The sequence below is a fragment of the Ictidomys tridecemlineatus genome, chromosome 4, assembly GCF_052094955.1.
Source record: "Ictidomys tridecemlineatus isolate mIctTri1 chromosome 4, mIctTri1.hap1, whole genome shotgun sequence".
NCBI lineage: Eukaryota > Metazoa > Chordata > Mammalia > Rodentia > Sciuridae > Ictidomys > Ictidomys tridecemlineatus.
The window spans coordinates 31333064-31345473 of NC_135480.1; the positions used below are offsets into that span (position 1 = coordinate 31333064).

Genomic DNA, 12410 nt, shown 5'->3' on the forward strand with positions numbered 1-12410 from the left:
TAAAGTCCTGTCCATGTTAAAACCAGCAACACTGTTGTCATTAGATGACAATGGGACCATACCACATAATTGCCTAGAAATTTTAGAAACTATCTACTCTAGCAGATTGGATTTATTTGATCAGTGTATCACAGAGCCAGACTGGGACCTTTTCACAGTTGAGAGCAGCTTCGTGAACAGTGGCCAGCAAGTAGCTGGATATGCTGTGGTCACAGAACAACTGGTAGTGGAAGCTAAGGCATTACCACCAGGAACATCAGCCCAGAAAGCAGAGCTAATTGCTATGACAAGAGCTCTCAGGCTGTCAAAAGAGGGTAAACATTTCTACCAGCTCCAAACATGTTTTCATGATGGTACATGCACAGGGGGTTGTTTGGAAAGAAAGAGGGCTACTCACTGCTGAAAACAAGGACATTAAATGTGTCTTTGAAATTCTGGCATTAATTCAGGCAGTGGCTGAACAAAACAGGTGGCAATCATGCACCAGTCATCAGAAGTTAGACACTCATGTAACCAGGGGAAAACAAGTCGTGAATAGGTCAGCCAAAAGGACTACAATTTATTGGGGCTCTGGTACCTCGGCTTGAATTGGCCAATACAAGCCTGTTTATATTGAGGAAGATTAAAAATGGGCCAAAGAATGGGGTTTTGATTCTTGTGATAGTACTTCCAGGTGGAGTCAAAATTTCCCTGACTCATCCTCCTGCCTGAAAGACTGATCTGGCCCTTGGTGAAACACCTACATGAGAGTACACACTATAGGGGGATGCCTTCGTGAATTTTATCAAGCCCCATTTGTGGGAACCACACCTCCAAAAACCACTTAGTGGGTGACTTGAAACTGTGTGTTATATGCCCCTAACAATCCCAAGACTGAAAGGCAGCCTGCTGTAAGAGGAACACAATATGTGGGAACACAGCCTTTTGCTGACTGGCAAATAGATTTTACCCAAATGCCCCATACCACAGGAAACTTCATATATTTGCTTGTATTGGTGGACTGTGGGGAGCCATTCTCACACGTGATTGGGCAACTCCCGGATTGGGTGTGAGGTGCTTTCCGGACCCTCTCCTGGTGTGAGAGCCTGTCCGTGTGGGGATGTGACTGACCACTGACCCGGAGGCCAATCACTGACCCTAACCTTGGAGTGCTGCCCCCCTCAACCTTCATTGGATAGAATTCTCCCCTGAATTTCTTGTTCCCCAATAAAAGGCCACTCCCTGGCGTGCTCTGCCTCTCTCTCTCCTGCTAGCCCTAAGTAATCCTTGCTGCCCTACTGGGTGGTTCCAGGTGTGAGCCAGAGAGGTGAGAGCCGTCTCTGCTCTCTCTCTCCTGCTAGCCCTAAGTAATCCTTGCTGCCCTACCGGGTGGTTCCAGGTGTGAGCCAGAGAGGTGAGAGCCGTCTCGGACCTGGTCATAGAAAAAGGTAATTGAGTCTGTGTGTTTATTTTGATCTCACTAGCTAACTTTTATGCCAAGAACCTCTTTAATGAAACCAGTGCGCTGGTCGCATGGTGGAAGTGGACACCTTCTCTGGGTGGGTAAAGATATATCCTACCAGAATAGAAAAGGCTTCATAAATAATTGTAGTTCTTTTGAAGGGGTGATCCCACGATACTGGCTCCCCTCCTCAATGCAAAGTGACAATGGACCATCTTTCATTGCTAAAAAAGGAAGTGACCCAACAAGTGATATCCAGTGGAAGCATCCAGCATCCTGGAGACCCCAATCTACAGAAAAAAAATGAACCATATCTTAAAGACAACAATGGTTAACTTATGCCAAGAAACCCACCTGCAATGAGATAAGGTGTTTCCAATTGCTCCTCTCTGAATACAGGTGGGCTCCAGAAGTAGGCTTAAATTGAGTCTCTATGAAATAGTGCATGGGAGACCCTTCCTGGCACCCCAGGGGAAAGAAAAGGACATAGCTATTGCAGGAGAAACTAGGCTAACACAGTTTGTACAACAAGTCAGTCAACTATTAACCACTGTGCATGAGTATGCTTCCTTCATGTCCCCTCCAAGTTTGGAATCACCTCTTCACCTCTTCCAGTCTGGAAACCAGGTGTTACTTAAGACTTGGAAAGACCATGAACCAGAGCAACACCTGGGAGAAAAGTGGACCAGACCTTATGACATGCTTCTGATGACTCACATATTCCTGAAACTTGCTGGAATAAAACCCTGAGTTCATCATACTAGAGTGAAAAAGTGTCCAAGAGACTTGCAGGAAGGCACCTCCCCTGCATGGACATCAGAACCCATAGGGGATCTAAAATATTTGTTTAAGAAAGCATAATTAGATATTTAATGCTTTTACTAACTTTGTTGGTTATTCATATTACCTCTCTAGGCTGGGAGAACAACTGTTTTGTTAGGATACTTTACCTTGGCTACCTCAATTCAGGCAGTTTATTGTTAGACCTGCCTTCCAAGAGCCCATTCCTCTACGGACCATGGTGACCCCTTTGTGCATCCCATTACAAACTTTACTCAGATCCTGGATGGAGATTGGATGCCAATTTGGGACCTGAAAACCTGCACCATTATGTTATCCAGCTGAGACAGTCTTCAACGTTCACTGTCTCACTCTTCCTTTTATTTAACACCACTTACCTGCCCTAAGGGAATATGAATTCCAGGATATCTCAAAATGACATCTCCTCTGGAACAAGAACAACTACCTTTGTGTGTACAACATGTTGTCCAATTTCCTGCAGACAAGATTACAGCAGTAACTGATTACTCCTTTCCAGATCATTCTTGGATGGAATGAACAGGATTTAAAGTTGGGTATTATTTCCTCATTGGGGGACCTACTGGGATTTCTTTAGAGAAACAATGGTTTTCTGTGCCCCTGTAGGACATGTGCTCATCTATAAAATTAGTAACTGTCCTTGGGCTACCAAATGTCTCAGAAACTTCACAACTCTCACCGAATGTTTTCTAGGGAATTCAATGGCACCTTTTTAAATTTATTCCTTAAAGAAATCATCTCACTGGACAAACTCTCTAAAGCTTTTTACTCAACTGGCCCTGGACCTCCCTGGTAGAATTACTGATGATGATCAATACTTTTTTGGTTACACCTTATTACCTTCATGGGGAATTGGGGCACAACATTGGGTCCTCTGAAATCTGTCAAAAACCTCTACCTTGGCCAATGAGACAGCCTGTCCATCTCAAATTTACAGACTTCTCTGGACTCCTTGGCCAAGGTAGTGCTAGATACCTACAAGCCATTAGAGCAAGGGGGAATTTGTGCTATAGCTAAATTTTGCTACATTTATATTAACACCTCCTCACAGGTGGAGACCAGTATTGAAAAATCAGGCAACAAGCAACCTGGCTAAAACAGACCCTTGACCACCACACATCCCTTTTAGATGGGATGGGGACAGGCCTAACTGACTGGTTCTCCAAAGAGATGTTAAATCTATTTTATTAGGTCTTCTCTACCTCATTCTGACTACCCTGTTGATTATTGCCCTTGTATATGTGTCTTTCCATTTACTGCTCTGTTGCTCTTCTACCCTTTGTAACTATAAAACAAAAACCTAGAAGAGAGAATGGCAACACGTAAAAAGCTTCCCATTCTAAAGACTCCCTTCCTCATCCCTTTTCAGCAGGAAGCAACTTGGAGAGGTCACTGCCCACTTTCCATAGAAATGGAAGCTAGAAATTGACAGTGGGGAAACTAAACAGGAGTTCACTTTATACTTTAATTATATCCCTTGTTGTTTTAAAACTTACATGTTTTTTTTTTATTTTTCCCAACCTTCTTTTCCCTGACCTTCTCCTCCCTAATCTCATTTCTCTGAATCACCTCTTTAAAAACAACCCCTGCTCCCCTTGATGAGGAGAATCACAGGCTCTGGGATAGGAGTCCTTTGTGTTTTTCCTTTGCTGGCAAAGCAAGAAAACTTTTTTTTCTCAGAACCTTGTCTTCATTATTAGATTGGCATTGAGGATAAGGGCTGAGCTTTTGGTTACACATGTTCTGTCAGGAGTTATAATTAACTTATTATTTTGGGAGACAGTCATTTCTGAGCTCTTCTGGGGATATCCTGAAGTCTGAGTTACTTTGTTACTGAGGTGAGTCTGTGTTCAAGGACAGATAACTCTGCCTAGGGTGGGAAAGAAAGGTAACCCTGTTTCCCAAGATTAGGGAAGGGAAAGAGGATTATTTGTAGATATATTATTTTTATAGCTATCAACAGAAAAAAGTTAAAATGAAGTAGTATTGATTCAGGGCACTTAAAATGGACTCAGAGGTTAGTCAGATCTCAGATAGGAGATCTTTATAAGTGGGCTGCAAGCATTCTCTCCCTCCAGTTGTGAGTTGACCTTTGGATTTGCCAAACCAACACTGTTAAGCTCTGCTGACTTCTACACATCAGACTCCTTCCTCCAAACCACCCATAATCTGAGAGGGCATCCAACCCCTTTCTTACAAAACAGTTTAGCCAATTTTGTAAAACCTTGGAGCGGATTTTCACAGTTGCTGGAGTCTGTGTTTTCCCAAATTGCAGTCCTAAATAGCACCAAATAAATAAGATTTTTTTCTTTGTTTTCTATTAATTTTATTCTCTGTCAACAGCAAAATATTGGAAATCACACAACTATATCAACAGGGTTGGGTAATTTTTTTGTGTACCAGGGACTGAATTCAGGGGCACTTTACTGCGAAGCTACATCACCAATCCTTTTTTATTTTTAGAGACAGGGTCTCACCAAGTTGCTGAGGATCTTGCTAACTTGCTCAGGCTGGCCTTAAATTTGCGAGGCTCCTGCCTTAGCCTCTCTAGTTGCTGCGATTACAGGGGTGCACTAATATACCATTTAGGATAGGGTAGCCCTATGCTACAATCATAGTAGTAGTATGCAACTGTTAAGAAAAGATGAAAACAAAGATTTTCATTATTTCATTCCTAAATTCACTGGTAGGGTGTGACCACCAAGATATACTAAGCGAATAAAGCAAGTGTTGCTAGTCCAGCGGTGCACTCCTGTAATTCCAGCAATTTGTGAGGTCGAGGCAGGAGTATAGGGAATTTAAGGGCAGCCTGGGCAATTTAACCGGATCCTGTCTCAAAATGAAAAATGAGCTGGGTGTATAGCTTAGAGGTAGAGCACCCCTGGTTTCATTCCCCAATACTGAGCAGGGGATGGAAGACAAAACAGGACTGAGACCTTTTATAACGATCCTTGATGGGAAAACGAGATGTTGAGCTGAAAACCCGGCTCTTCCAGACTTACATTATACAACGGGAGAAAGCGATTATAAGACTTACTATGTGCTTAATTTGGGGTTCCTCCTACGCCCCAGAATGCATTAGTCGAAACCGCAGAAAACTTCCACGGACTCCCTAAGAAACTACAAAAAGCCGAAAAACCTTAGCATTGCCCCCTAAGATGGTTGGTTTGCCTGAACTCAATTGATTTGCAGTCAGGCGTCCACAGTGAGGAAGAGGGCTTTACCACTTAATAATTAAATTCCAAGAAGCGCGCGAGCTTCCACGCCAATAGCTTCCCGCTTGTCAGCCGGTCTCAGCCAGTTCCGCAACAGCCTCACCAGCCTAGGGCCGTGACGTTAGCTCACGCACTGGCACCGCCCCCTGAGAGCTGTCTTGAGTCTGCGCGCCCAGAATAACTGGCGAGTGGAGGCTTAGCCCCGCCCTCTGCCCCCGGAAGTTAATAGGAAGCCACACCCCCCTTCTCCGCCGGCAGGGGCGCAGCCATTTTAATTCATATCTGAGTGGGCGGTGGCGATTCGTGTTGGCGGTCTGACTCCGCTGGGCAGGGGCTTACTTTGCTGGTTTGGGGGTTGTTTTTAGTTTAATTTTTCTTTTCTAGCTTCCCATCGTCGGCCAGTGCGCACGCTGTAATCATCTGAGGCCATGTCAGGAGACGGAGCCACGGAGCAGGTGAGGAAGGAGATTGCGGGGCCTCGTGGCGACCTCTTCTCACCACGAGTCTGTTCGTCCGAGTACTCCAGCCATGTTCGTAGTTAGTGAACCCGAGGGACCCTTTACTGAAGAATGGTGGGAAAGGGGAACATGATCTAGATTTAATTTCTTTTTTTGGGCTGGGGATGTGGCTCAAGCGGTAGCGCGCTCGCCTGGCATGCGTGCGGCCCGGGTTCGATCCTCAGCACCACATACCAACAAAGATGTTGTGTCCGCCGAGAACTAAAAAAAATAAATAAATATTAAAAATTCTCTCTCTCTCTCCTCTCTCACTCTATCTTTAAAAAAAAAAAAAAAAAAAAATAAAAAAAAAAAAAAAATTTCTTTTTTTGCTTTTCTGTCTTAAGCGTTAAAACGAATAAATGTTGAACTTAGACAATAGCTGGGAGGCTGCTCCGTCTTAGATTCATGGAAATGCTCCTGTTGGGATGTTTTTTATTTGGTATCATTTTGGTGTTCACCTGATGAGGAATTGGTTATGTTAATATGTATCTGCTGTTTCAAAAACTTGACAATGTTTCCTTCGCGTCCACCCTCCTTCACAATGCACGCTACGCAGAAATAGGTTACTAGCTTGAGAACAAAAAATTTTGAGATGAAACTAATCCGGAAAAATCCTTGAAAGAGTGAGTGATACAAGAAGCAGCCTAGAAGTACAGCATGGTTATGCTGAGGTTTGGGGAGTTCTGTGGCTTTCCTCACTTTTCTCTCTTGTAGCCACATTTCATTTTCGTTTTTGCGGCTACACAGACGTTGCAGAATTTGATAAATCTAAAACGGGATATCTTTTTTGTTATTGTTGTTATTGTAAACAAAAGCGTCTGTTTTAGTAGTAGATATGAGTGACATTTAGATATTTTAAAATTTACCTTCTTAATTAAGTGGCTTGCTCTTTATGTTCTGAATTTTGTAGACTAGATTTACCTTTTCGTGTGAAAAGGAAACTTAATTTTTATTAAAGAGGTCATTAAACGTGCTTTTCGATGTAAGGTCTGGTATGTTTAGATATTTATTTTTTGATATTAGTCTTGGTGGAGCAGATAGTTTTTAAAATGGAGGATAGCTTACAAAGTCTTTTTCTTGCAATTTTCCATTGCCATAGCAACAAAATACACTTAGTTCTCAGTTTATAACATGGAAGCTTTTATTGGAGTTTGACAGGTGAGGTTAAATAGGTCTGTTACTTACTGTATAGATTGGGTAACTATAAATTTTCATTTGTTGGGAAAGTTGGGCTTTTGCTTCAGGACTGTTTTCAATATGGAAATCTTTACAGTATTTACATTGTAGTGATAATTAGGATGCCCACGAATGTAAAATCTTTAAATTATATCCTAATTTTTAAGGCCTAGTGTGGTGGCATGCATCTTTAATCCCAGCGACTGGGGAGACTGAGGTAGGAGGATCTCAAGTTGAGGCCAGCCTCAACAATTTAGTGGGACTGGCTCAAAATAAAAAAGGAACGGGGATGTGGCTCTGGAGTTAAGTATCTTCCATTCAATTCTAGTACCCCCCCCCAAAAAAAGAAAAATACCTGTTTATTTCATGCATCATTTTGTGGACTGGTGTTTTGCATCTGAAAGCAAAGGAGGTAGGGTATTGAGGTATCATTGCATGCTTTGAAATTCATTGGTTTTGTTTTGGTTTTGGTTTTTCCTTTTTTTCCTTACCTGGTGTTAAACCCAGGGACACTTAATCACTGAGCCATATCCCCAGCCCTTTTTATATTTTAGTTAAGAGACAGGGTCTCACTGAGTTGCCTAGGGCCTTAGTTGCTGAGGCTGGCTTTGAATTTGGCAATCCTCTTGCCTCACCCTCCCCAGCTGCTGGGATTATAGGCTGCTGAGGTTAAAGGTGTGTGCCAGGATTTGCTTGTTAATTCTTAAATTTGCCTAAAATTGTTAAAAAGAAATGTTGTCATGACCTTGAATATTTTAGAACTTTTTTGTACTGGGTGTTGAACCCTGGTGTACTTTATGCTTGAGCAACATCCCAGTCCTTTTTATTTTGAGGCAGTGTTGCTAAATTGCTGAGGCTGGCCTTGAATTTGTGATCCTCCTTCATCTGCCTCCTGAGTTACTGGGATTACCAGGGTGTGTCAGTGTACCTGGAGGAGGATTGCGGGGTGTGTGTGTGTGTGTGTGTGTGTGTGTGTGTGTGTGTGTGTGTGTTTGTGTTTTAAATAGTTATAGATTAACACAATACATTTTTAAAAAATTTTATGTGGTGCTGAGGCTTGAATCCAGTGCCTTACACATGCTAGACATGTGCTGTACCACTGAGCCACAATCCTAGCCCGAACTGTGATGTTTTAATGGGGGTAAATGGTGATGAAAATTTATACACAACCCCAATTTTATCATGAAACGTTTAAAACACAGAACAGTTGAAAGAAAAGTGCCATGAACACCTACAATACAATTTGTCACCAAAAACCACCAATCCCTCCTTGCCCCTTTGTTGTTACTAGGAATTGAACCCAGGGGCACTTAACCACTGAGCCACTTCCCCAGCCCTTTTTTAATATTTTATTTAGAAACAGGGTCTCCCTGAATTGCGTAGGACCTTGCTAAATTGCTGAGGTCGGCTTTGAACTTGATTCTCCTGATTTAGCTTCCTGAGCCCCTGGGATTACAGGCATGTGCCACCATGCCCAGCGGGGCCCCCCCCCCACACACACACATACACACTGGGATTGAACCCAGGAGAACTTTACCCCTGGGCCATATCCTTAGCCCTTTGTGTTTTTTATTTTTAAACAGGGGTCTCAACCAAGTTTTGGAGACTGGGCTGGAACTTGGAGTTCTTTCTCAACCTCATGAGTTGCTGGGATTACACACATGCACCACCATTCCTGGCCAAAAAAAATTTTTTTTTAAATAAATTCTGTGTCAACTTACTGCTTTATACTTTTATGTAAAGAAGAGATGCTTCTTTCTTCTTTTCTCCTATTATATGTACTAGGAATTGAACCCGGAGCTGTTTGCCACTGAGCTATGTTCCCAATCCTTTTATTTTTAAATTTTGAGACAGGGACTCATTATGTTGCTTAGGTCCCTCTAATTTGCTCAGGCTGGTCTCTAATCTGAGCCTCCTGCTTCAGCCACCTGGGATTACAGGTGTGCACCACCATGCCTTGCAAAGATTTTATGTAATGTTTTAATGTAAATATTTTTTTCGCTGGCACAGTGGCCCATGCCTGTAATACTAGCTGCTCCAGAGGATTAGGCAGGAGGATTGAAAGTTCAGAGCCAGCCTCAGCAAAAGCAAGGCACTAAACAACTCAGTGAGACTCTGTCTCTAAATAAAATACAAAATAGAGCAGAGGATGTGGCTTAGTGGTTGAATTTCCCTGAGTTCAATCCCTGGTACCCCCCCTCAAAAAGTTTTTTTGTGAGTGTGATGCTGGAAATTGAAACTAGGGTCCTCCTGGCGCCTGCCCTCCCTACTGGGAATTGAACTTGAGTGCTATACTGCATATACAGAACTACATCCCCAGCTGTTCTTCATTTTCAGACAGGGTCTGGCTAAGTGTGCTTAGGCTGGCCTGGAACTTGCTATTCTGCTGCCTCAGCCTCCCAAGTAGCTCCCAATTACATACCTGGAGTGGCTGATCTACTTACCTTTCTTTCTTTTTCTCTTTCTCTCCTTCTAGTTGTAGATGGACAACATGCCTTTATTTTGTGTGTGTGTGTGTGTGTGTGTGTGTGTGTGTGTGTGTGTTTTAAATGTGGTGCTGAGGAATGAACCAAGCTATAGCCCCAGCCCCTGGAGTGGCTCATCTTCATATCATACCTTCACTTGCTCTCTTGTCCATTAATAGACTGAAGCAAATACCAGATATTATACAATTCCGTTTTAATTGAGATAGTAATTAAATGATTTGTAAAGAAAGAAGAATGAACTGTACCTAAGACAGTGATCATTGAAAGTCAGTCAAAAGAGTGCCTAAAATGACCTGAATCAGATCATTAAGAAAGACTATAAACAAGATTAAAGAATAATAAGAATAAAACCAAATTATTTAGAATCATGGATTTGTTTTGGAAAGATTACAAGGGATGGATTGGGTGGAGAAAGATCCCACAAGATAACAGGTGTAGACTTCTTTTAGCCTTTCAGTTGGCATGGAAGCTCTCAAGTTTGTAGAATAGACCCGATAATACCTTAATTTATTACTAAAAAATATGAAGTTAGTCCTGTATTGTGGTGCCTTACCCATTATCCAGGCTACTTGGAAGACTGAGGCTGGAAGATAAGTTTGAGGCCAACCTGGGCAACTTAGGGAGACCCTTGGCAAAAAGGGGGGGTAAGATATAGCTTGGTGATAGAGTACCCTTGGGTTCTAGCCTTAGTACCTGTCCCCCAAATATTATGATTTTGTGATTTGTGGCCTTTGAAAGACAAAGACAGCAGTGATTATTGAGAAGCAAAATTATTGCTAATGTTTATTTTTTAAAATTCTTGTGAAGGAATTCAGTTTTGCTTTAGTGTTTAAGGAAATTCTGGAGCTCCTTGTTTACTATATCCAGTCCTGAGCTTCCTCCCATACTGTCACCACAACAGTTTACTTTTTTGCCAGTTTAATGATGGTAAAGCTAAGTGAATGTGGGTCTCTCCTCCCCGCAACATCTGATTCTTTTTGGAATTACAGCTATATTTTTATTTCGTATGTGTTTTTACTGCTTGGTACAATTTGATCTCATTCTTCCTTCATTTAACCTTGTGCACTACTCCAGCAGCATATAATAGGCCGTTATTTCCCCATCTGTTCCAAGCTTCTTGAGTTGAAGGAACTGCCTTCTTCAGCTTTATGTTAAAAACCTACAAAGTACTATTTTTTTAAAAAACACAATACCTTTGTTTTATTTGCTTATTTTTTTGTGGTGCTGAGGATATAACCCAGCACCTTGCATGTGCTAGGTGAGCATGTTACCGCTGAGCCACAACCCCAGCCCTACAAAATATTATTTTGAGTCTTATATGATTCAATGAGTGGATTGATTTTTGCATATAGGAACTACTGGGATGACAGGTGTATAGCTAATTTATACAAAGTTTAGTATTTGGGGCATACAAGTGGATTATTTTAAAGATGGCTTGGATAAGAGGAAGAAAAGAACTTTTGTTTGGACAAGTCCATTTATCTGAACCTTTAAGCCTCTCAAATTGTGTTTCCACACTCTTCAGGAAAGACTACTTTAACTAACCCTTTCTCCTGGTGCTGATGCTTGAACCCAGGGCCTGTTAACCTGCTAGGCAAGGGCTCTATCACTTAGACACATCCCCAGTCCTGTATTTCACTTTTTAAAAAATGTCTTTTCTAGTCAGATATAGTGGCCTTTGCCCGTAATACCAGCAACCCAGGAGAAGTGTAAATTGGAGGCCAGTCTCAACAACTTAGTGTTTTCCTATTAGTGAAAAATAGGTTTGGGAAGATACAAAAAAAAAAAAAAATGAAATGTGTTCTGCAGTGTACTTATTAATGAGGAATGAAACCAGCAACCTTGTTTTTGTTGAGTAACCATTTGAAGTTAAGGAAATATATGTGGGGTTAGGAAGAGGTAGAAGAGCCATTGTGTGTACTGTACAATGTGTTCTTGGGTTGAATTATTTTTTAATCCGTCTAGTAAAAATTTCTGTAATAGCCTTTTCTTCTTTCCCTTCTTGTATTTTAATGATTTTTACTTGAACATATTTCTGGGTTTTTTTTTGTGTTGGAGTGGTGATACTGGGAATTGAACCTAGGGATGCTTACCCATAAGCCACATACCCAACTCTTTTTATTTTTATTTTGATATAGGGTCTCGTGAAGTTGCTGAGGCTGGCTTTGAACTTGGAATCTTCCTGTGTCTCTGAGATTACAGGCATGTGCCACTGTGCCTGGTTTACTCTAACTGTTTTGAGTGGTCAAATTAACTTCAACTTTATTGTATTTCTTTTACTCTTTGGAAGGGCTTTCTTATTTATTGTGGTGGTGGGATCAAACCACGTGCTCTATCACTGAGCTATATCTCCAACTCCAGATCTTTATTCTTAATATTTCTTAGGGTTACCGGACATTAGAAGATAGTGTATGTGGCAGTGATTTTTATCCTCAGTATAGTTAATCTGTGCTTAGTATTGGTTTTTCTTAGAGTTACAACAGAAAGGAACTGTTAGGAGTGATTGTGTTCTTCAACATAGATTGTATCAGGGGACACAGGGATTATTAGAAGGCAAAGTCTGTACTTGGCTGTTTGTACTCATTAGTTGGGCAGTTGCCAAAAAAGTCATAGTTTTAAGCTTTTCTACCATATTTCTAAATGTATATGTCTTTTGAAGATCTAATTGTGAATTTTGAGTTATTTTGTTTTGTTGGATAGCTGGTAATGGTGTGAAAATTGATCTGAAAGAGATTTGAAGTCTGATTTGAATTGACCTGAAGTCCCAGCTACG

General features: G+C 41.5%; 1 protein-coding gene across 1 annotated transcript in view; it reads left to right on the forward strand.

Moving 5' to 3' along the window:
* Nucleotides 1-5709: 5709 nt before the first annotated feature.
* Cstf3 (cleavage stimulation factor subunit 3) overlaps nucleotides 5710-12410 on the forward strand; it is a 78160-nt gene continuing 71459 nt past the window's right edge. Inside the window, exon 1 of the mRNA XM_005327435.4 lies at nucleotides 5710-5930. Within this exon, the coding sequence (XP_005327492.1) occupies nucleotides 5904-5930 (27 nt within the window). The 5' untranslated portion in view covers nucleotides 5710-5903. The remainder of the gene's footprint in view (nucleotides 5931-12410) is intronic.